Source organism: Dasypus novemcinctus, chromosome 16 (genome assembly GCF_030445035.2).
Source record: "Dasypus novemcinctus isolate mDasNov1 chromosome 16, mDasNov1.1.hap2, whole genome shotgun sequence".
NCBI classification, from domain to species: Eukaryota; Metazoa; Chordata; class Mammalia; order Cingulata; family Dasypodidae; genus Dasypus; species Dasypus novemcinctus.
The window spans coordinates 52,551,382-52,577,251 of record NC_080688.1 but is presented as its reverse complement, the minus strand read 5'-3'; the positions used below and the strand labels follow the sequence as shown (position 1 = coordinate 52,577,251).

Genomic DNA, 25,870 nt, shown 5'->3' with positions numbered 1-25,870 from the left:
TGGTACTGCAGGGACAGTTGCTAGACATTGTATGTCCTGCCATGGCCCACTGGGTGGACTGGGTGACAGTGTGAAGTACAATGTAAACCACTATCCATTGGTGCAGCAGTGCTCCAAAATGTATTCACCAAATGCAATGAATGTGCCATGATGATGAAAGAGGTTGTTGATGTGGGAGGAATGGAGTGAGGGGGATGGGGTCTATATGCGGATCTCATATTTTTTGAATGTAACATTAAAAAATAAAGTAAAATAAAATAAAATAAAAATAAAAGTGCCCTGTGAAACTAGAGTCTTAAGGCTTTCAGAAAGCCTAAAGGCTTTCTGAGCCTGTATTGTTATATGAGTAGGAAGATGTCACAAAGAAACACAATTTAAAAACAGGAAACAAAAAGCAGGCATAAGAGAACATCTTAGGATGGAGAAAACATAACATATTTCCTGGATCCCGAAAGGCATGCAAGGACTGATTTGACTATTTTTATGAATACGAAGCCCCCAAGGCTCTAGCTAATGGAGGGAGTTTTTTTCTGTTTCTTTTTTTCTCTCCCCTTCCCCCCGACCCAGTTGTCTGCTCTCTGTGTCCATTCACTGAGTGCTCTTCTGTGATCACTTCCATCCCTATCAGCAGCACTGGGAATCTGAGTTTCTTTTTGTTGTTGTTGTTGCATCATCTTGTGTGTCAGCTCTCCATGTGTGCGGCGCCATTCCTGGGCAGGCTGAACTTTCTTACAGGCTGGATGGCTCTCCTTACGGGGTGCACTCCTTGTGCATGGGGCTCCCCTACGCGGGGGCACCCCTGCGTGGCATGGCACTCCTTGCACACATCAGCACTGTGCATGGGCCAGCTCCACACGGGTCAAAGAGGCCCGGGGTTTGAACCGTGGACCTCCCATGTGGTAGGCGGACACCCTATCCTTTGGGCCGAGTCCACTTCCCATGGAGGGAGTTTTTGATCAGTGCTGAAACAAGCCCCACTATGCCCAATAGATGCCGCGCTGCTCCAGGACCAGTGGCTAAGCTGTTGGTTACTGCGAGATGGAGAGGTCTGGGGACCAGCGTCACCGACTCCTCAAGACGCTACCACACCATCTGCCACAGCTGACAAACCTTGGGGGTGATCTTTGGAAGTGAAACAGTAAACCCTGCTGTCCCTTTCCACACAGTGGAGATGCCACTTCACTGTGGACATGACTCTAAAAGTCACAGTGCTTTGGCTGGAGGCACACCCTTAGCAGAAGGAAGGCAGAAACTTCCCCAAGAGGGGAGAGGAGGAAATGAGAAAGAGGGAAGGGATGTGGTCCACGGCTGTGGAGGCAGGCAGGCTGTGCAGGTGAAGAGCACCTGTTTTCTCCAAAGTTTCCTAAAAAACGGCCATGAAGGAGCACCCCTGTACATCTGCAGAGAGTAATAGGACTAAAAATAAAGGATGTATATTTTTTAAATGGATATTCGATGCACAGAATTTGTTACTTTACAGGGTGTCGTGACTGATAATAGACACTAGGCTAAAGCTGTGGTTGATTAACAGAACTCAGTGAGTCTTGAAACTCCAAGTTTAAAAGTATTTACATGAAAGGTGACTGACTTCTCAAAACCCTTCTCAGCATCACTGTCAGAGATTGTGGGTCTGGCTCAGAACACCCTGAGTTCTAAAACGTTAACTCATTCCTCCCCACACTCTGCTAAGTGCCAAAAAATGTGATGCCAGAGGATGTTTTCAAAACTGTCCATTGAGAAAGCAACAATTACCATGATGCATTTTGTCACAAGGATGTGACAAAAATGGAATTTTCCTAAAGTCCTAGAATGAAGGACATGATATGGTATATGAGGAAAGCATTAAGGCAAAAACAGAAAACAAACAAAAGAACTAAGTCTAAGTAAAGTTTGAAAGACCTTGAGCTGGGACTAACGTTTTTGAGGAACTTTCCTGAATAGGCTTGGTTGATAAAATTTACGGAAAAAAGTTTTAATTTCCCATCTTTGCTCTCTGAGCCTTCTACAGCAGAGTCTGTTTGTCAAACAGAGTATCAGTGTCAATTTAGTATATCCACCACCCTAACCAGGTCACTTCCGAGAGGGAAAGGAAATGTTCATGATAATTCTGTCAGGACACCAGACACGTAATAGGACAGTCCTGGGCACATTAGGATGTGTGGACACCCACCGACATCCAAAAGCTGGATCAAGAATTCCCATGTAGAATTTAGGTTTTCTGAGGGTGATGTTAAATAAAACTTACTTCCTTACGTCCTGAACTTGAACACAGAGTAGGAAGATTTTCTCTCTTCTTCTCAGGATAAAACAAGGGGGGTAGGCAATGTGGAGAGTGGTGGTGATAAAGAACATGATGCCCCTGGGCTATCTCATTTTTCACTCTGAATCAGTGGTTTACAACCTTAGTTGCAACTTAAGAGTCACCTGCGGAGCTTTTAAAACTAACACAGGCCATTAATCCCCCTGATGGTGTGTGGGAATGGTTGAGATGGGAAATTTAATGCTTTATACATGTTTCCACAATCAAAAAAATAAAAATAAAGAGAGAGAGAAACTAAAGACATAACAATTAAATCCAATGGATCTAATAATGGAGGAGAAAATGTCCAAAAGATATTATTGGGACACATGAAAAAATTGGAAAATGGACTGTAAACATTATACCAATGTTACACTTCTTGAACTTGATCAGCACACTTAAGTGAACTAAATAAGGGAATATCTTTATTCTTATTCTTAGAACTATACATGGAACTACTAAGTGTTCAAGGAGCATGATGTATACAACCTACTCTCAAATGTTTAGAAAATGAATGGATAGATGGATGGATGGATGATGGGCAGATGGACAGATGGATGGCAAGGTGATAGGTAGAATGATATGGCAAAGGTAGCAAATGTTGGTAGATTGGGGTCTCTGGGTGGGGGATATGTTGGAGTCCTCTGTACGGGTTTTGTATCATTTTTTGTAAAAGTCTTTTAAGTTTGAAATTATTTCAAAACAAAAAATCTAATAAATAAACAAATAACGCAGGCTAGGGCTCACCCCCAAACCAATTAAATCATCATCCTCAAATTTTCTTAGTCACTGCTAATAGTTTCTGCTATATTTCCAAACGTCAGAGTAAATAAGCTCAATAAATTTCTCCAAGACCACACGGGAGCCCCCTCCCATGATAAACCTAATGAACTCAAAGACTGGGAATAAGACAGCACAGGGTTCCCAAAGGGGAATCCAAGTCCCCTTCTCCCTCCTGGTGTCCTCTCCCACTCCTGCCTTGGTCTGGCTGTAACTTGGGGTGTAGAAGCTGCTCATGGGGAGCATGAAGGATCTGGCAGCCTCTAATTCGGCATAAGGATTGGAGGCCACTTTTCTGGGGCTCTTCCAGGATGATGCCAACTCCATGGAGGGTCCTCCCCCATAGCCCCAGGTTCTTCCTGTGGTCACTTTCACTGGAATCACATTCCTATGTGACTTCTCACGATAGACCAGCAGTAGAGATACAACACAATGAAATTTAGTACATTTCTCTACAAAGCAACACAAAAATCATCTTACTAAACAACTATATATATATTTCCTGGTGAAACAGAAAAGTTGATTCAGCTCCAGAAAATATTTGGTAAGGAAACAAGAAAGTGCATCTTTCTTCTCATATCATTCCCAGTAAGTGGTCACTCCAGCCTTGGACGTGGCATGCAAATCTCTGCTTTGAAGGCAGCTTTGCGGTCATAACATGTCCTGTAACTCTGGCCTGGTGTAAATTTTCTGACTGAAACTACAATCTATTCCCACTGCTCTGCACTGCCTTGTGAATTCTATTTCATTTTATTTTTGTTGTGCTCTATTGTACTTAATGAAAAACTTCTTGTGAGCCAGGATTAAGAAGTGGCTATTTACAGCTGTGTTTTATGAAAATCACAGTCAAGGATTAGAAACAGAAGTAAAGTTAGTTACATCTATATTGGTAACATATGCAAAATGGATTTAACTCTCAATATGATGTGTTTTAATCCTAATTTGCATTCTTACCTTTTGGTAACATTTTGCAAATTACCCTGATCATATTTACTGTCCCCAAAATCAAAGGTATAGGCTTTGGGTGTCATTAGAGAACCTTCTGGAATCAGTTTGAGAAATTTTTCAACTCTCCTCTTATGATCCCATTTTAGAAAAACTAGGCAAATATCCATTAGCTAGGCAATGAAATATTTTAGGAGGTTTCCACCTGCTTCAAGCAAGAATGGAACTTTGGGCTCCTGAGAGGGTGCAAACCAGCCTTTTATCACCGCCCAAACCAGCCAGACTGGGACTGAGAGGAGGGAGGGAGGTGAACCACCCTTTTGTGATCTTCTCAAGGAGTTATTCAGGGATGACACTCAAACTCTGCCACTCGGCTCCTGGTATGGCATGTTAACCTGAGGAGGCCCTGGTATACTTTTAAATTCAGAATCAGTGTCTGACTTGCAGGTTTGAAGGCCTGACTCAGACAGCTTTATACCCAACCCTAAAGGTGATAGATGGAGCAACACCGAGAACCAAAAATAATTCATGATAATAAGTTCTTGCCAGTTTCTCCAAATTATACTTTACTGCTTTCTCATATCCCTAGTTCCTAACCAAGAGAAGATATTCTTATACCTGTTTTAAAACTACAATATACCCTGAATCACAAGGTGGTTTTTTTTCCAATCAGTGTTCATTAGCTATCGTCTTAGTTTTGAAGCCCAGTAAGTTCTTCCCATCAGTAAAGTTGGCTATTATACTTTTGTTAAAGTAACATCAAAACAGCAATGCCTACAGGATTCTTAAACATTTATAAGAAATAAGCAATCTAGATACACACATAATATTTACAGGATGCTAAATATTTGGAAACATTTAGATAGCTGCAGTATGCTGATTCAGTCAAGGAATATCCAAAAAAATGGTCGGATTGTCACCTTTGCAAGCACACGATGTAGTTACAGCTGAAGCTTAAACAGCGCCTATCAACAGCAATCAATAAAGTAAGATTAAATAAACACCCATATTGCATAACATTCACATGTTTGGTCAGTCAGCAACTCCGCTTTTCCCCTAGTTAACATCAACATCCACTGCTGGGCTAATGTTAACATTCCTGGTTGATCTTTTTATCTTTTCCTTAGTGTTTATTTGATTCTTTGAAAGCTGCTTGGCCTGATGTTGTTAGTAAGCTGGTGCCTGTATTAGCTAAGGAAAGTCCCTTAGACATTTAGCTTATACCTAGCATATGGCACAAGGGGAGACATTATATTAAAGATCAAATTTTTATACCGATGGACTTTTTAGTAAATAGCAAAAGCAACATGAAGAAAGGCATTTTATAGACTGCAATCTCTTCAGCCCTACCCAGCAGTGAAAAGTAACTCTGCAAATCAAGAAGCATGCTGGATGCTAGCGGTACCTTTGTGACAGACAGTTCCTTGGATTTAGACTCAAAGAGGTGCTCCAGTCTGGAAGTGTCCACTTTAATGGGTTCCAGTTTCGACCACAGGAATTCTCTGCAGCGTCGGTTATTTTTACATGGCCACTCAAAAGGCCGAACTTCGTTCCAGAACAGACGGATGGTCTTCTTTTTCTTATTGAATGCCGGCTGCCCCTTGGGAACCTGGGGCCACCCTAAGCCCTGAGGAGCGCTGAACACTGGAGGAGGAGCCAATAAATTACCGGGGACTGGTGGGGGCGGCACTCTGTCCAACAGAGGTGGAGGGGGTGGGGGCGGCAAACCCAGAAAGGTGGGTGGGGGCGGGGGAGGCAGGCCCGGGGTCTCCCTGGGGCCCAGGTCCACGTCCAAGACGTCGATGTCATCCTCCTCCCCCAGGTCAGTGAAATCCATGTCTTGGATTCTGAGCTCCCTCGGATTGGCCATGAGCTGGTCCCAGATGTAGTCAGACTCTGTCTTGGGCTGCACCATGGCTTTGTCGGGGACCTTGTCATGGGATTCGGCGTCAGGGGAGATGGAACTTCTCCCCAGGTCCCCACTGTTGAATTTTTCAGCAAAGGCTTTCACGCTGCCTCGACTGTCCAAACAGCCAACGTCCACCCTCCTGACGTTCTCATCCTGGGCCTGAGAGTTGGCCTGCAGGGTGGATATCCTGCTGGCGAGGCTGGCTACCGCTTCTGCCGCCCCCTCAGTCCTGCCTGGCTCGCCCTCCTCCTTCTCCTTGTCATCTGTGGGCTTTCTGTTATGGGCATACAGCATGTCCAGCATGAACCGCTTGCTGGTGAGGATGTCACCACACTGTTCATTTACACCAGCATCCTGAACACCTGCAGACCACAAACCTGAAAGGATACAGGAGGGAAGAGATGAGAGTGGCAGGGATCTCGATACCATGAGCAAACCAACGGGGCAATAGTGGGCTTTCCATGAAGGAGCGACTTCAGAGGAGACACTGAAATTATGCAATCAAAGCAAGAGGTGGGCAGGGCCAGACGTTCTTCTTGCCCAGGCAGATATACTGCATCAAAATCCCAGTGGCCACTCCAGATGCACAACTCTTTTAGGCATCATGATTTCATGGTTTCCATGTAGGCTCAAAGGAGAACTTCCTCACCCTTTCCTGCCCACTGTGGCAGCTGCTCAGGGCCCAGCCAGCCATAGGTCACTAAGAGGCCTTTGTCTTAACTAGACACAAGAAGGCAAGGAAGATCCTCCCTCATCCACAGCAGGCAGGGGAGAGGCTATGTGGTTACCATTCCTTTCTCCCGTGCTGTGCAACTGCTCCACTGCAGATCTAAGTGCCTGGAGAAAACCACAGACCACCACCAGGGGCGCTCTAAATTCATGGTCCTTTGAATCCAGGCCAGCGCTCTCATCCCTCCTCTCCCAGATGACAGCTTCCCACGACTACTCTAACCTCCCCCACCCAGCCCAGGAATGGCTTGGCTTCCTACTTGACCAACTTTACAGAAGCAGTCAGAAGAGACCTTCTCCCTTTCTGCCTCTACCCACCTACCTGCACCTGAGCCCCAACACATGGCCTTCCTCTTGCTGGGACAACTGATGAACTAGAAACCCTTGCACACCCTAAAAACCCCCCTAGCAATTCTTGTCCCTGCATCCCCCAGCTCCTCCTACTAGACCTTTCTCACAGACATATAAACATGGTATACTTTCTCCCATCTTAAAAACACAAAACCTCTCTTGACCTCAGTTATCCTTCCTGCTGTCACCCAACTTTTCTCTCTTCCTTTAAAGTAAAACCACTTGTAAGAGTTACCTTTGCTGAGTTGCAAATTTCTCTTTGTATTGTCTCCTGAAACCAGTCCAATGGAGTTTTTACCCCATCATTCTTCAAAGATGTTCCTTTCTAGTGACCAACCACTTTCATGCTGCTAAAACCCTCTGTACTTGCCTTAGCTGCCTACTCCTGCCTTCAGACACTTTCTTCACTTGGTTTCCAGGATAGTCTACTCACCTGGTTTTCTTATTCCTTTTGGCCACTCCTTCTCAGTCTCCTTGGCTTGGTTCCTCCTTATCTTTAAGTGTGAAGGAACTCCGTGGACCTTTCCTCTATATCTGCACTCACACTCTTAGTCATCATCTCATCCACCCCCACCCCCCTTCTTCTCATGGAATCCACTTCCCTCAGTCATTTCCTATCTTAGACATGGCAACTTCATCCATCTTGCTGCCAATTCCAAAAATCTTGGAGACATCCTTGGCTCCTTTGTTCTTTCATATCCTACATCCACTGTAGCAAGGTGACCTGTTGGCTAAACCTCCACGTTATATCCAGCATCCAGCCACTTCTCATTGCCTCCACTGCCATGGCCATGGTCCAAGCCAGCCTGGTTTCTTGCCTGTAATATTGCAGGGGCATCCTAACTAGTCTCTCTGCTTCCTCTCTTGCCCTAGTACATTCAATTCTTAGGGCAATAGCCACATGATGCTGTTAAATGTCTGATCATCTCTTTCTGCTCAGAGTCCTCTAATGGCACCATGTCTTACTCAGAGAAAAAGCCAGTGACCTTGCAATGTTCACAAGGCCTTGTATGATTCCGCCTTACTTTTCTACCCTTCCATGCCCCACCCCACACATTAACCTCATCAGCCACAGTGCCTCCTTGGCATTCCTCAAACTCATCTGGCTTCAGGGCCTCTGCCCCTCCTGTGCCAAATTGCCTTCAATTACCACATGGTTTTCTACTCCACTTCCTTTAGGTCTTTGCTCAAATAGTATTAATATCTTCTCAGTGAAGTTGGACCCAACCACCTTATATAAATTTTGCAACTCTCTCCCCTACATTGTCTATCATCCTTCCCTACTTTATTTTTCATAATAGTACTCATTAGTGTCTAATCTTCCACACATTTTACTTATTTATTTGCTGTCTGCCATAATCTCACCACTGGAGTAATTACAATAACTCATTAAATTGTTGTCTTCACTGGCATGTAAACTCTAGGAGGGTGGGGATTTGGGTCTGCATTGCTTGTGATTGTATCCTCAGCACCTGGAATGATGGAATGATTTGTCAGGAGTAGAATTCCTCTGGGTATGTTTTCTATTGGCTAGCAGGAATGTGCAGCAGGCTGTTTAAGATGGGAGTTCTATCAGCTATCCAGTGCCTCTGTAGTTACTCGTGTTAGGATGGGGCAGGAGACTTAGCACCAGAAGCCTCCATTCTGTTGAGGAGGAACACTAGTCTCTGCTCACAAGGCTCAGCCTTGATTTTAGAAGTGGCATTTACTGGGGAAGCACAAAGGCTCCAGTAATGCCCCGTTTCTTCCAGTACTGCTTTGTTCTCGAGGTCTTGATCAACAGTGGCCTAACCTGGCCAAGGGGTTTTAAGCTCCATCAACATTAGAACACACAGCTCTTGAACCCTTTTCTTAGGTTTCACAAACAAAACACACTTAGGAAATAGTGACCCTCACGAGAGAAGAGATGGCTTTTGGGGATGTGACTGAAAAATATGATTTTTTGGAGTCTCTACCACTGGTCAGATAGCCATGTAAAGAAGACTGCATAGAAGGCAGGAAGGCTGCAGCAGCAAAGGTGGGCAAACTATTCTCAACAGACTGCCTTATTTTTTCCCCCACTTGTTGGGAAATGTTGGCATTTTCTTATTTTGGCAATGGGAAGAAGAGCACAATTAAGTAATATTTTAAATGTTGGTTTTCTTGTTTATTCTCCTCATTTATGTCTTCTCAGTGGATTGGTCCTTTTCTCATTATGTTATATCTCTTTGTTGCTATTAATTTACTTTGCTCTGGAGTTAGTTTTATCTGATATTAATATAGCTACTCCTGCCTTTCTTTGGTTAATGTTTGCATGATATACATTTTCCAAAATTTTAACTTTAAATCTATATCTTTATGTTTGAACTGAGTTTCCTGTAGACAGCATATAGTTGGGTCATGTTATTATTATTTTAAAAATCTACTATGACAATTTCTGTCTTTTAATTGGTATATATGGACCATTTGCATTTACAGTAATTATTGATATATTATGGTTTAAGTATACCATTTTTGTTTTTTATTTGTTACCTTTGTTTCAGTTCACATTTATCTTTTCTTGCTTCCCTGAGGATAATGTGAATATATTTAGGAATTCCATTTTTATTTACTTGTAGTGTTTTTGAGTACATTGCTCTGTATAATTTTTCTTGGTAATTGCTATTGGTATTACAAAACACATATGTAACATTACAGTCTCCTGGTGATGTTTTACCAATTTGAGTGAAGTGTGGAAACCTTATTTCCATTTAGGTCCTTTACCTTCACCACTGTTAAAACAGAATTGTATCAGGTATTTTCTCTACATCCATTGACAGCTATATTAAATAGTTTTATAATTTTTTACTTCAACCATCAAATATTATTTAAGAAACTCATATGGGGGGAAAGTTTATTTACTTACCCCTATTTTTATACTAATTCTGTTTTCCCTTTCTTTCTGAAATTGCAAGCTGCCTTATTTCCCTTTGGAGAACATCCTTTAGCCTTTTTTTAAGGGTAGATCGGCTAGCAACAAATCTTAATTTTTTTCATCTAACAATATCTGTATTTCCTCTTCATTCCTAAAGGATAATTCTGGATATAGAATTCATTGTTGGCAGTTCTTTTGTTTCATTTTCCTTTTGGCCTCTATGGTTTCAGGATTTGGTGTTCCCCTATAGGAAATATGCTCATATTTCTTTGCTTTCATTTTCAGAAATTTTATAATCATGTGTCCTGGTGTAGATTTCTTTAGGTTTCTCCTGTTTGGGGTTTGCTTATCTTCTTAAATCTGTAGGTTTAGGCTTTTTTGCCAAATTTGGAAAAATTTCAGCCATTATTTCTTCAAATATTTTTTTCAGCAGTGCACTTTTTCTCCCCTCCTTCTGATACTCTAATGAAACAGATATTAGATCTTTAGTTACAGTTGCACATGATTCTGAGGCTCTGTTCATTCTTTTCTCAGTCTATTTTCTCTGTTATTCAGATTGGGCAATTTCTATAGATATGTTTTCAAGTTCACCAATTATTTTTGTTGTCTTCAATCTATTATTTAATTTTATTTCAGTTATTTGTATTTTTCCAGTTCTATTATTTCCCTTTGGTTTTTTGTTTTCTCTTTCTTTGCTAAGATTTTTTTTAAGATGCTTCCTGGGTGTTTGCAACTATTTGCTGACTCATTTTTTTAATTGTTGCTTTAAAGTCCTTGTCAGATAATTCTAACATCTGACTCATGTCAGTGTTGGCATCTATTGTCTTTCTCTAAATTCTTGATATGATGAGTGATGTTTTATTGTATTCTGGACACTTTGGGTATAATTGTGATAACATAGATTATGTTTAATCTTCTCTTTTAACAGCTAGGTCTGAATGGGAATTGATGTTTAGTTCCCTGCCAGGTCCTACTGTCACCCCTGCAAGCGTGCTGACTTGCACAACCTCACTACAAATGGATAAGGTGGAAGTTCAGCTCCCCACTCGGTTGCACTGGCATCTCCCCAGTAAAAACAGACCCCAATTCACACCTTCTCATTGCCTCTGAGTGGAAGTGGAAGCTCAACTTCTTGCTGGTTGTCTTTTTTTTTTTAAAGATATATTTTTTATTTATTTCTCTCCCCTCTCCCCACCAGTTGTTTGCTCTCGTGTCCACTCACTGTGTGTTCTTCTGCATACGCTTGCATTCTCGTTAGGCAGCATGGGAATCTGTGTCTCTTTTTTGTTGTGTCATCTTGCTGCATCAGTACTCCGTGGGTGTGGTGCCACTCCCGGGCAGGCTGTGCTTTTTCATGCAGGGCGGCTCTCCTTGCAGGACACACTCCTTCCATGTGGGGCTCCCTACATGGGGGACACCTCTGCATGGCATGGCATTCCTTTTTTTTTTTTTTTTTTTTTTTTTTTAAGATTTATTTATTTATTTATTTAATTTCCCCCCCTCCCCTGGTTGTCTGTTCTTGGTGTCTATTTGCTGCGTCTTGTTTCTTTGTCCGCTTCTGTTGTCGTCAGCGGCACGGGAAGTGTGGGCGGCGCCATTCCTGGGCAGGCTGCTTCTTTCTTTTCACGCTGGGCGGCTTTCCTCACGGGCGCACTCCTTGCACGTGGGGCTCCCCTACGCGGGGGACACCCTTGCGTGGCACGGCACTCCTTGCGCGCATCAGCACTGCGCATGGGCCAGCTCCACACGGGTCAAGGAGGCCCGGGGTTTGAACCGCGGACCTCCCATATGGTAGACGGACGCCCTAACCACTGGGCCAAAGTCCGTTTCCCGGCATGGCACTCCTTATGCACAGCAGCACTGTGCATGGGGCAGCTCACCACATGGGCCAGAAGGCCCTGGGTTTGAACCCTGGACCTCCTATATGGTAGGTGGACTCTACCAGTTGAGCCACATGCGCTTCCCTCTACTGGTTGTCATTGACCCTGGGTTGGTGGAGAGCAGAGAGCTAACTAGCCCCTTCTCCTACTGCCTCATTCTACCTGGTTGATGCTGGGTGGGCATGGAAGTTGAGCATCAACCCAGGCTCTACTGGCATTAGGGAGAGACAGAAGAGCACAGTGCTGACTAACCCTCCTCCCACTGCCTTGTTAAGTCTCACTGCTGCTGGTGGGAGCAAAGGTGCATATTCCCAGAGGATTCCACTGACACTACCCTAGCAGAGGATGGAAAATAAGTTCCCTATATCACTCTATCAGAGGAATCAGAGTACTGCCTGCTTCTGCCAGGAAAGGAATGGAAGACTGGTTCCCTGCTTGGCTCCATGGATACCATTGGGCAGGAGAATAGAAATACTGCCCTTCCTGCTTCCACATGATGGGGGAGTAGAAGGCCAGCTCCTTCCTTGGCTCCAATGTAACTGGTGGTGGAGAGGAATAGTTTTTCCAGTGGTGTTTGGCTACGGTAGGATTCTGATAGGCTATGCATTTCCCAGTCCTTTGGCTAGGAGGAACAGGCTTTTCTTAGAGCTATTATGCCTGTGCTTGTTGGCAGTTCTAAGTTGGAGGCATCTTCAGTTTCATTTGGGATATGTGTGAGGCTATAAGGAAATTCAGAGAACCCACTGCTATGTTGTTTTTGAAGTTCCAAGGTGTCTAGGTGGTCTGCCGCCATCTTTCCACCTTTCAGAGTCTTTCTATGCTGGTTTGTTCTATTAGGTCCTGGGCATTTTACTTGTAAGAGGGAGACATGGGAGGAATGGAGCTCCTCCACCTTGGCCAGAACCCTCTTCCTTCACTCATTTATTTATCAATGGTTTCCAGAGTATCTACCCAAGTATCTATGTTCTGGGTGTCCAGCTAGAATTGGGGATTCATGATGAACAAGACAGATATTCCCATCCTTAAAAATTGTATATTCAAGGGGAGACACAGGACAATTATATGAGTAATTATACAGAGTGTGATGGATGGTATGATAATATCTCACACTAATGCCACAGAGGGGAAGAACCATGAAACTAAGAAAAATAAAACTGTACAGTGGGACTGAGTTGAGTTTCTTTCAAATTGTACAAATTCATTTTGAGTAATAGATACAATCATTAGAAATAAGATTGGGAATAATTTTCACTGCCTCTAAGGTTCCTTTGTGATTTGAGAATATTCTGAAAAGCAAGATCAACAGAGTTGCTCTGATTCTATAGCTGCTGACAGTGCCTGGGAGCAGGGCGACTTTTTTTTTTTGAGGAACCAATAAGCTACAGCAAATAAACGTGGCCCAATCTCTCAACATCATCAGAGTGAAACAGAAAATAACAGTAAAGCCCTAATTCCTAAGTCTATCTATTTGGACACCCCCTGATTTTGGTGGGAAGTCAATATATCCTGATTTGGGAACAAAGACTTTGGGGAAGTTGTCCTTAATTGGAAGAATACTGGACAATGTGACCCAAGAAAGTTCAGTTTCCTAGTTTATTTTCACTAATCCATCCTGTTGATATATTGTAGGACTGCTAATCTAGTTAAGGTGAGTAATCATTAAAGCACTTCATTATGAATAAAATTTAAGGCCAAACTGATAAAAAAAAAAAAAGTCTTATACCACACCCTATGCTGTGACCATTATTACATTAAATGTAAATAAGTAGAATTTAGGGTACTAAGTATAATGTGATTTTGAAAGAAATTAAGTACACATCAATATACATAACTCCCCTGAGCATGTACATCATTAACCAAATGAATACAAAAGTGTCAATGTGATCATTCTTAAAACATGAAGTCTTTCAGTCCTATTTCACTGTATCAGGTTACCAGCAATACAGAGAATAAAATCTAATATTATTCTAACCAGTAAATATTCCAACTATGTTGCACCAAGCCATTGACTGAACGGTCTCATGGGGTAACTTTTTGGTTTCATTCATTCATTCATTCATTCATTCCTGCATTCATACATACTCTTGTAATTAACAAGTCATGCATGGGTCATGCCACTGACTGGGAGACCCTTCTGGAAACTTTATGCTGCTCTTTGGGCCACAAAGATGTAGGCTCCTTGAGTGTACATACTCATATGCCATCTACTGAAGGCTAGCCCTGTAAGATATGACTCCATTGGTGGACATGAGGAGGGTTAGTCCAGGCAGTGGCTTCTGCCACCCTGATGGCACACAAGACATAGGTAGGAAAAACAACCCAGAGGTGTTGCAGATTATGTGAATCATTTACAATTCCTAGATGCCTTTATAGAATCCATCCCAAGGCCCCAGTAAGGTTGTTTCTGGCCAAACCCCTAATCTAACATATTTGGTTTCTTATCTTCTACAGGTGAATTAAAGGAATATTAAGCATACACCAAAAAGATGAAATTCCATAAGGAAAAGTATGTACTGTGTAGTGTTAAAAAAAAAAAAGTGGGCTTGAGTATCTTATAGAAAAATTATTTAAATTATGTCTATTTCAATACAGAATGCAAAAAATTGACCTCAGCACACTGAGAACTGCAACTTATTGGAAGTGCTTATCCAATTCATTAAAAAATCTGATCTGGGTGGAATTATTGAATCATACTGGTTTAACATGCCTCATTAAAAAAAATCTTTTAAGGGGGAAGATAACAGTAGATAACAATGCAACCTGTCTCCACACCAGAAAGTGAGAAAAGCTACATTTCCTATTAACAAGTAAACAGAGGGAAATGGGCGCTCCTGTCTCAGAACCTGATCTTCAGGTGAGTCCTCGGATGCCACTGTTATCTGGGCCCGTTCCCCACCTGTGGAGGTGATGAACGCAGGGCATGGCAGATGGCTTGGGGCCGGAAGTTGCTGGCTGGCTGACTGTGGCGCCCATGCATCACCTCCAGACAGCCAGGACAGCCCCGTGAGCAAGCTGCCCCAGCAAGTCACCTCAAGGCCAGCCTGGAGACAGGATCTGCAGCCAACCAGGTCCCCGACCCTGGGGGTCCTTGGAGTGTGCTTATTGAGAAAAGGGGCTTTAATTACCAGTTTCCCTGTCCCTGGAGAGCTTGTCCTCCTTCTCCTCCCTCTCCAATGTGCTGCTGGAGGACGAGATGCTGGAGGCAGAGCAGTTGTCCCTCTCGTTCACCTCCTCGTTCTGCCTTTCCTTCTCACTCAGGGAAGCTCTCTCTTCTGGCTCTTGCTCCAGTGCCCGCTCTGACTCGCTCTCTGCTCCCACTCGGGCAGGGGCTATCTCTTGGCCGGCCTCAGCGGCAGCCTGCCCCACCTCTGCCTCCAGTTCCGGTTCTGCCTCTGGTTCGAGCTCAGGATCCCTGGCACTCACTGGTGGAGACAACAATGGAGAGAACATTCACAGCAGTAATTTCTTGGAAGTGTCAAGTGAGATGTGAAAATGGATGTGCGGTGAGTTTTCCTGGGCTGATCTGTGGTAGGGCAGAATTCTAAAGATTCCTGTCCATGGTTTTTCAAAATCATCTTTGAATATGAAATTAAAGACCCAAATAAGTTGACCTTAAAATATGGAGATTAACTAGGTAGTCCTGACCCAATCAGCTGGATATTTTAAAAGCAGCGTTTTCCCACTGGTAGCAGAAGAGGAAGTCAGAGCAATTAGAAGCATGAGAAGGATTCAGCATACCATTGCTGACTCTGAAAATGGAGGGCATCCTGTGTGAGAAAACACAGGTGGCCTCTAGAAGCTGAGTAGGACCTCTGGCTGATAGCCAGTCAGGAAACAAGGACCTTGGTCCTGAAAATGCAAGGAACTGCATTCGGCCAGGAACCTGAATGAGCCTGGAGCTGAACTCTTCCTAGAGTCTCTTGATAAGAGCCCAGTCAGCACAAACCTTGATTTTGGTCTTATGATACCCAAAGCAGAGGCCCCAGATCAGCCATGCTGGACTTCAGACCTACAAAATTTGAAATAATAAATACATGCACTGTGTTCAATCACTAAGTTTGTGGTAACTTGATATGCAGCAATAGAACACTAATACATGATCCTTTAGCCTCTTCTGGGAAACAGAAAAATAATCCACAGTGAATCAAGCTGACAAGCGAGTAGCAGCTTGATATTTTCTGAAATCTGGGGCTAACCAACAAAGCCCATCGCCTTTAGCCTGAATTATGTTTGCTCTTTGTATGAAGTTAATCCACAGTTTTGAAAGCTGTTTAGAAGAATGACTCATAGGCATGGAATTATGTGAAAACCTATCAAGAGTGAAGATTTAATGGCTGCACCAAGATGAAATGCCTATGCCCCCACCTGTGGGATCCTCCAAGGAGCAGGGAAATGGCACGGGCTGGCGTATGCATGTTTCTGCTGAGCAAAATCTTCAGCCATGAGCTGCTACCTCATAGGGGTGGACAGTAAAACAATTGAGAATACAAAAACTCCTGAGCCAACAGTGCTGCCCTCAGCTTCTCAGTAAGAAATGGGTCTGCCAGGACTCGCTTGGTCCAAACCCCACCCCAAGGCTGCTCTCAGGCTGCCTTCCTCTGAGGTAGGGTCGGAGAGCCGGGGAGGGAGAGGAAGGAGACAGTTATGGGGATGAGACACCAGAAATTCCTTATGTTTTGGCTAACTTGCAGATATGACAGGGTAGAGCTCCTCCTCCATGGGAATTCCCCAAGTGCTCTTCAGGTGGGAATGGGGCCTGGAGGCCCCTCCTTCAGCCTGGGCAGCTTCTGAAGCTGCAGCTTGACCACACGCTGAGCATCTCCTGCTGGGGTCTCCCAGCCTCGTATAGGATCCTGCAAGGGGCGGGCAGCAAAGGCCTTCAGCCATCCAGTGGTGGTCCCTTCAGGGCAGCACCCCAAGAGGGAAGGCTTTAGGAAGTGGCAGTGTGAGGACAAAGTTGCCAGGCAGAGAAGCACTGGCAGTCCTGAGAAAGCCTACCAAGGGCACGCCAGCCGTGCACTATCCCTTAAAAGCAAAAATCGGGCTGGGTAAAGGGAACGTGGGAACATGTCTCTCAGAAGAATTCCTTTTGGCGCTGAAGGAATTTTTATGGCAATTTCTTTTTCATCTGATAATAGAGCATTTAGCAAAGAGATACAAAACCCCATTCGTTTTACAGGCGTAGCAAAAGCATAGTTCAGCAATGGCAGTGTCATCTAATTTGGTTGACAGAAAGCATATGTTTTTGCACACATTTCCTTCAGAATAGCCACATCAAAATGAAAATGTGTTTCCAACAGCCTTGCATGTGGCATGCATTTACGTTTGAATTGGTGAGCATATGGTGGAAACCAGTGAGGGTGCCTCCTACTGGCTTTATCGCTGGCGGGAGTTGGGGTGGGGTGGTTGCCATAAGCTTGTGTCTACTCGGATCCCCCTGAGGAGACTGGGCAGGCAAAGGAAGTGGGATCCTTGATTTCAGGGCTGTTCACGTCAGCCTTGTATTTATAAGCCTGCTCCATGGCTGTGTTTCATTTACCTTAAAACACTGAACTCTGTTCAAGCCGCAACTCTGGCTCCCTGATTATCCAGGGGTGGTAATGGACACGCAAGCTCTGGAAAGCCACACGCTTCCAGGAATCAACAGTGCCATCTCATCCCAGCCTGACAGCTCCTAACTTCAAGGATGCGAAGCACTGGGGTGGCTTCTCTTTTTTATTACTGCTGGGGAGCTCGTCATTGCTAAAATGACCTCCTGACCAGAACCCGTTATTCAGCATCAACACGGTCTGAGTGTAGATCTGTGACGTGCGAGACTGTCCTAAAGATGAACAAATTAAATAACATCCAAATCAAGCAAATCAACCAAAGACTGAGAGTGAGGGTCACACATGGGTGCAAACATGCTTCCCCTTGACGCCTGCTAAGACACGGCCCTGCTCTGGCCTGGCCAGGGTCACGGGGCACAACCCAAACCTGGGACCGGGGACCTGGCCAGAGCTGTTCTCCAGCTGAGCTGATCAACACAGGAGCGACAAGGGGGAAGGTTCTCTGAGAAAGGCCTGGCCTTCGTCCCTGGGACAGCATCTGCTCACGAAGGCCTTGTCCCCACTCAGGAAGCCCCTGGGATGGCCCTGGGCGCTGCGTGGAGTGTCTGGATCCTCCTCCTCCCCTTCCCCAATCTGGCTCATCAGGACCCCCTGGCCCACACCCTCCACACGAAGCCAGGCCTGCTGCTTTCTGGACAGATTCGGGAAAAGAACCACCTACGCTGGCTCAGTCTCCAGGAAACAGGAGGAGGCACGTATGTCGCAGGAAGTCCTAAAGCGAGCGCCGAGAGGTGGGGACAGTGTTTATAGCTCCCCACTGTTGTGAGTCCCAGTATTTAATGAGTCTTTCTATAGTCCAGTACTATCGAGTCAGTGGTGCAAGACCCAGCGATGAGACACAGGCCCAGTGACAGTGACAGTGAAACACGAGACGGGCCCAGCTCCTGTCACCATGGAGCTACAGAGGAGCAGGGAAAGGGGATCCTAAAATGTCATGACTCGGCCTCTGCTCCCTGAAGGTGGGCGACCCTCCACCAGTGCGCACGGGGGAGTTCCAGCCCTGCGGGCTCCCGCCTGGCCCAGTACTGATATCACCAGGTCTTTCTAAGTGGGATGGGTATTCTGAGATCAAAGGGAGGGCTCCCGGCAGGGGATGGCAAGCGTCCTTGGCAAGGCCTGGGATGTGATGTCTGTGCCAAAACATTTAAAAGCAGAGGGGCCAAGGATGAAAAGGAGTTAAAAGGGGAAAGAGCAGCCATGAGAGTATTCTGGGCAGAACCTGGAGCTCACAGGCTGCTGGAAGAAATGGAAGATGTCAGCCTGGCAGGTGCTCGGGGAGCCAGAGCAGGCCGGGGGCCTCCAGGTCAGATTTGGGCTTCACCCCAAGGGCAGCGAGGGCTGCCCTGCTAGAGAGGGGCCCCACTTTACTCCATCTACGAGCACCCCCGACTCCACCTCCATCACAGGCAAAACGCACTTCCTGCTGGGAGGAGTGTGGGCTCCCTGTGAGCTATGGGATGAGGGTGCTGATCAGCAAAGCCCAGGAAGCAAACCCTGCAGACCAAGAGCCTGGAGCAGAAGAGGTAAGTGCCAATCGATGAAACGCAAGAAAAAGAAGACTGAAAGCACAGCACCCCGGCATGGTGCCTGTACAACAGACTGCGATTCTGGACAGTGGGGAGAAGGCTTCCATCCCAGGTATCACCTGGGGGAAGGACTGTGCTGGCATTCACGGGCAGGGGCCCACAGGGCAGCTGGCATCCTCTGAGGAACTTTCACCGGGTGCATCACATCAACTGTCTAATTGAATCCTGATAAGGAGGGTCAGGTCCGGCCCTCGGAAATCCCAGCAGGGGCAGCAGCAGGGAGTGGCCGAGTCCATCATGCCAAGGTGGTCACGCGAGGAGGCCGGGTGGCTGCTCCAAGCGTAGCCCTGCCAGGTCCCGCAGCACCGTCCTCAAGGCAGGCTCAGAAGTGACTGTGAAGTAACCAGCCCTGCACGTCAGGCTGGCCGGGGTTTCCATGCTGGCCCACAATAACCTCCCATGCCTGCCAATGACCTTGGATGGACAAGGACGTAGAGCTTCGACTACATCTCTGGGTCTGCGCAAAGGAGGGTAGGAACTGCAGGGAGGCCTGGGCCAGGTGCCCAGGCAGCCCTTCTTCCGGGGGGGGGGGAGGGGCATGCTTTTGGAAATAAAAAGAGGACTTGGCAAGAGATGCCTGGCTGAATAGAAGGCATCCAAAATAGGGACCTGTCTTCCTGGAAAATGGCCTGAGAAAGCAGATTGGTGGGCTCATGGCACAGTCAGAGTGCGCCGAGCACAGGCCACAGAAACGCGCTTGGCCAGAACTTGCATGGAGGTTTTAGACTAAATTTTAAGGTTAGGGTGAGGTAGTATAAGGGAGAAGGAAAAACAAAACACAAAATTAAACTGCATAAAAGGATACGGTCATGGACAACTTGCGCAACGTACAAAGCAAAAATAGAAAGGAGGCGGCCAGGGTGTCCTCAGAAGTCACAAGGAATCTGGTCACCACCATCCTTGAGGGGAAGCACTCATAACTGGGACATGGCCACGAAAAGGAATTCTTTATCCAAAAGAAACAGACATCACAGGAGAGGGAGAGAAGGGTGAGGAACCAGCGCGGGACCCCAACACGAGATGGAGGAAAAACCTAGGTGTTCTGTTGAGCGACTACTAAAGGCTGCCCAGTCAGAGGAGAATGGGACTGGTGCTCTCCTCAGGCAGATTTCAAAGCCGGGAGGGCAGTGAGAAGAGGGCAGGGCTTGAGGGGTCCAGCCAGCCTACCCCCTGCTCCGGCTCAGCCAGGGCAGACGTTCACTCGTGCTGTCTAGTTCTCTGCGTCCTTCCAAAAGCCCAGCACCAACTCCTCACCTCGTCCCGAAAACCTTGCTAGAATTCAGGCCCTGTGTGGCCCTAAGTGAAGCAAAACTAAAAACGATTAGGCATCATTTTTATGACTAGCGGGCCTCTACTGGTGCTGTACGAGGAACCATAAACTCATCCCCCTACTTAGTTCTCACACCAACAATGTGAGGTCTTTACTGACTTTAATGTCTCCGCGTAAGAAACGAGGAAACATGTTCAGAGAGGTTAAGTAACTTGCCTAGGGCTATACAGCAGGCTAGAGGCTCTGGGACTTTTTCCCCAGAGCCATTCTCTAATTTGCTCTGTGCACCAGAAACTGAGCTCTACCAAGAAGACTGCCTGCATTTGCTTACCCTCCAACTTGCAGAGGCTTTCACTCTTAAGAGGCACCAGGGGAGATGGAGTAGAGAGGAAAGAGAAGCTAGAGGATGCCATGCCCCAGCTCCCCTCCTGCAGGGCCACTGTGGGGCACAAGTTGTCGGGTCCCACTCCTGTCCCATGACCCTTTCCCACAGCTACACCTCTCAACAAATCCCAGTCATTCACCAAGTGCTTTCAGGCTCAGAGATGGGAACAGGGTCTACGGCGTCCACTGCTACTATCTCTGGGTGCTCCACCATGCTCGGATGCCCCCTCACCCCTGCCCCTTCCTCTGCAAATAGTGCGTCCACTGAATGCCTTCAGTGACCTTCTTAGCAGGCACCAACATGGATAAACAAACCTAACGCTAACAGGGCTAGATCTGAACCGAGAGAGGATTGATGGAAAAGCTGGGGCTGTTGACCGTGATGTTACACTGTGTAGTGGGTGACTTAAGCTACAGAAGAGAAGCACATAATCATTCCCTCACACTGTCCCCTCCCCCAAAATACATTGGTCAGAAACTTTCCAATTCTGCTTTCATCAGTGTCCCTGACAGCTGAGTCCTGCATGTGCAAGTGGTATCTCTTGTCATGCAATGTTTCTTTGAAGAGATAAATAATTGAACTCAGTAAGTCCTTGGGTGGCTTCAACTGATTTCATTCAGCGGTAGTGTCTCGATGACTTTGCCAGGACTAGGCTTCTGGCAGATCTTATGAAACCAAGGGCTGGGCCAGCCAGTTCTATAACAGTTGCTCCAAACTGTGTAGATTCCAGGAACCTCCCCAGTTCAGAGCTAATAATTAACACCATCTACTCTAAATGTGTGGTTTAATCACATAAATCTGAAAAAGGACCCAAGAGAAACACTTGCAACTTTGGAACTTCTTTAGTCTACGCCTTTGGTGTCAGGCCAGTTCTCACTGAGCTGTCACTCAGATTCAGTCTAGAGTACGGTATCTTGACCTCAGTTCTACGGATATTTTGCAATAGATAATTCTCTGTTGTGGGGGACTGTCCTGTGCATTGACAGATGCTTTGCAGCATCAATGGCCTCTACCTACAAGATGCAGGAGCATTCCCCTCTCCCTCCCCCTTGCCCTTCTCCCAGTGTGACAATCCAAAATGCTCCAGACATTCCCAAACATCTCCCTGGGAGGCGCGGGTGGGGAGGTGGGGGAGGGGAGGTGAGGGCGGGTAAAATGGTCCCTGGTTGAGAAGTGAGAATCTCTCATTTATAGGTTTCATTAGGATGGGCTACCCAAACCTTTACAAAAGGAATACTTTATCACCTGCAAAACACTGACTCATCAGTCTAATTTCCATGTCTTTAAAACTAAGCCTAGCTTTGTCCTCAAATTTCAGAACTAGATTTTCCAAACAGGTTGGGGTCTAAGCTACCTCTGAAGATTTAAAAAAAAATACATGGTCAAAAGTACCTTCAAACATCCCTTTGGAAGGTGCCCTTCTTTACAGAGACCAAACCCACCCTCCATAGTTCTACCAACCAAGGTTTCTGTTTAGTTTCAGTGCAGCTCTATAAGAAGTATTGGGCAGTATTCATGAACCATGTTACCCCCAAATGCAAATCCATAAATTCTAAAATAGTATTTGATACAGCAGATTAGTCATACTACACGAGGCACATGGGAATCAGGAATGGTTGGAGGGGGAAAAACAAAAGCAGAGTCGTGTCCGTCCTCTTATTGAATGTTGGGTGAGATGGCCAGCGCTATTTAAACTGTCATTTTCACTTCTCGCATCCCCACCTTTATCCTCCAGAACATGCTTCTGATTGAGCTCACTGGGTTAAACAGGTGTGTGATACAACTCCACAGGAATATCATATAGGACAAAAAAGAAAACAAGCCAGTTTCAGGTATAATTGTTCTAATGTTGATCGACATAGAATTCTACTTCATACTATAAATAGAAAATGAAAAGTAGTTTAAGATTATCGCCCAATTCATTGAATCATTATCTTGAACCCAATCCCATATGATCCCAAACATCAACCCCAGGCTATGAAGGCTTCCCCCGGGCTTGTTTAAACACCTCTTCTAAAGTGAGAATAGACAGGTCTTGTTTTGACTCAGTGTCAAGCAGGATTGACTCCAAACCCTTTTTGTCCTTCCATGCCCTGGGTTAACTAGATACCATTTTCTTGCAAGAGCAAATAGGAAGACAAGTCTCTCCTCTAATTCTAAACTGGCAAGGCATGTAAACAGCATTTTTAGCTTTTAACAAATCACAGACAGAAACATCACTGACATCAAAACAAAAACTGCTATTTTAGAAGATCTGGATACACTAGCACTGAAATCAATAGCTGCAAATAGTATTAGCATGTAAATCTATTGAGCTTGTGTTGTTTGGCTAATTTTTTTTCAGGCATGGCAGGATGTGGTTGCTCTTAATTAGATGTTCTAATGAGACTTACAGCAAACCTCATTAATTCAACATTTATTGAGCACCTATCTTTTGCCAGGCATTAGACACTCAGATGTGAAAAAAAAAAAAAAATCTTCCCTAAAATGTTTTTCAGGCTAAAATGCTCTCTGAAGTCATAGCCAAGAGACTTTATAAGATTAAAAAAAAAAAAAATCTAAAAGCTAGAGAAAATATCAGTTCTTCCTGCCAGTAGCTCCTGATCAAGTCCAGTCCAAGCAGAACTAGCTGGCCTGCAACTGGCTTACTACTAAAAATCCCACTTTTAAATTCTCAACCAAAAGAGTTAACCCTTCCTCACATCTGGGCACTAGGTGGATGTGACTTTCTCCTCAGTCAACAACCCAGTTTATCTGCACTTATTAACAAATCCATTCACAGGGAAATGGAGATCTGGAATTTGAAGAAAAATCACTTAAAATAGCAGGGCTCTTAAATAAGTATTTGAATAAATATCTCACCTATCAATTTGTCTAGAGCCATTCTCTGAATTTTCTCCCTCTACTTAAGGTAGGTCCTCAGAAAGAAATGACCAAGATAAATTATCTGTCTGCAAAAGTTCTCTCCTTATACTAAGACACCATCATATCTTTAGTCTTTATGAAGAGGCCTGGATAGTCAAAGACCAAGCCCTCTATTGATGGCCAGTGTAATTAATTTCTCACTGAGTACAGGGGAAACAGCTGTCTCTGAGGATTAATGTGTCTACAGACTTGTTCATTCATTTGTTCATTCCTTCACTCATAAAACATTTACTGAATGCCTGCTCTGCTCCAAGCAAGGTGAATACAGGCAGGGCCCTTCCCCTGAAGAACATGCAGATGATCAGAAGAACCACAGGGGAAGCGGACTTGGCCTCCCGTCTACCACATGGGAGGTCCACGGTTCAAACCCCAGGCCTCCTTGACCCGTGTGGAGCTGGCCCATGTGCAGTGCTGATGTGCGCAAGGAGTGCCCTGCCAAGCAGGGGTGTCCCCCACGTAGGGGAGCCCCACATGCAAGGAGTGCACCCCATAAGGAGAGCCGCCCAGCGCAAAAGAAAGTTCAGCCTGCCCAGGAATGGTGCCGCACACACGGAGAGCTGACACAACAAGATGACGCAACAAAAAGAGATACAGATTCCCATGCCGCTGACAACAACAGAAGTGGACAAAGAAGAACATGCAGCAAATAGACAAAGAGAATAGACAACTGGGGGGGGGGGGATGAAAAAAATAAAATAAAATAAAAATAAACATCATGAAAAGGTTCCAAAAATTTGGAGGAATCATTAAAAAAAGAAGAAGAACCACAGATCATGTGTAAGATGAAATAAGCCTCAAAGCCCAGGAACGCGCAAGATGTAAGGGAAACACAAAAGAGGAATTAAAGGAGACTTCAGTGAAGAGAAGATCCTTCAACTAGAAGGGATAGAGTCCAATGGACATCCAAGGGCAGAGAACACTCCAAGTGCAGGGTTTAGCATGGGCAAACACACAGAGCCTTGTCCAGGAGAACACAGCACATGTCAGGTAGGAAGAGTGGTTTGGTGCTGATGGAGCAAAATGTGGGGGGGCAGATAGTTGTGGGGGTAAAAGACTGGTTTTAGAGTCTGGATAATGAAGGGTCTTGAATGCTACTTAAGGTTTAAACTTTATGTTGTGGATAATGGAAAGCCACCAGAGGACTTTAAAAACAAAGCATGGATAGGATCAGATATACTTTTGCAACTCTTTTGGTGGGGGTGCTGAGAAGAGCCTCAAAGAAGTGAGGCATAGTGAAAGCCATTGAAATGGTCCAGACCAGAGATAGTGAAGGCTGGGACTATGGCATTGGTGATGCAGAGACAGGGTAGAGGGCCGATTTGAGAGAAAGGAACACAGCAAGCCCTTGGTGATTGAGTGATGTGGGGTGAGCGTTAAGGGAGGAGTCAAGAACTACAGGCATATCTCCAGGTTAAGTGACTGGCCCAAGAGAAATGGTCTTTACCAAATGAAGACTGGAAGGTAAGGGCAGGTCTGGGATTGGGGATTATGTGTGAGAGAGGGATGGCATCTCCATCTGACTAGCACCTGGCAAGTCTGAAGGACATTCAGATGTTAGATACACATGACCCAAGTTCAAGAAGGCAAGACTAGAGAAGCAGATCTGGCAGTTACTAGCAGACAGAAGGTAGTTAAAAGACACAGGAATGCCCAGCAAGAAGATATGGCATAAAAAGAGAAAAGATCTGGGAAAAGAATTTTGGAAAAACTCAACATTTAAGGGGCAGGCAGAAAATGAGTCAATGAGAAGACTGAGACAAAATGACGAGAAAACAATGATGAAGAATGTAAAAAACATGAAAAGCAAATGATACTTTGGTTCTGGAAATTATCTGGAGGTTGGAGAGGGGATTTAGAAGTGTTGGATCTAGAAAGTCAATAAAAAGCTTTTCAATATATCAGTTGGAAGCAGCTTTCTCAGAAAGCTCTAAAGATGCATGCCATATCTAGAAGCAGTTAAGATGCATTCCATGGTTGTCGAACCCAGGGGTTCTTTTGAAAAAGCCTACATTTTGGATTGGAAAACCAATGTGTGATTATCTTGCTGCACTGCAAATTGTGTCATTGTGTGCAACTGTATTATAGGGATAATGGGGGAAAGCCAGGGGTGCTAGTAGGAAATGAGGAGTGGTGGAGATGGCAGAGAGGAGATTAAGATCCTGGAGCATAGACAAGGATGTTAGAAGGAGCCACAGTCGCTCTTCTCTGCTATTTCCAAGGCTCAGTCACTGACTCGGAAATTCAAAGTACCTTGCTGACTGAGGAATCCTCACTGTCCCTACATGTGGAAGCACTCACCCATGGCTCCT

At 45.2% G+C, this 25,870-nt stretch overlaps 1 protein-coding gene across 17 annotated transcripts in view; it reads right to left on the bottom strand.

Annotated features, from left to right (window-relative positions):
* The window catches only part of FHOD3 (formin homology 2 domain containing 3), a 537,731-nt gene that overhangs the window by 65,069 nt on the left and 446,792 nt on the right, over positions 1–25,870 (bottom strand). For 10 of the 17 annotated variants that reach the window (XM_058277150.2, XM_058277152.2, XM_058277153.2 and 7 more), the window contains 2 exons: positions 14,912–15,208; positions 5,430–6,310 (listed from right to left, as the gene is read on the bottom strand). In XM_058277150.2, the coding sequence (XP_058133133.1) occupies positions 5,430–6,310; positions 14,912–15,208 (1,178 nt within the window). The remainder of the gene's footprint in view (positions 1–5,429; positions 6,311–14,911; positions 15,209–25,870) is intronic. The other 7 variants (XM_058277160.2, XM_058277161.2, XM_058277162.2 and 4 more) reach the window with 1 other exon arrangement.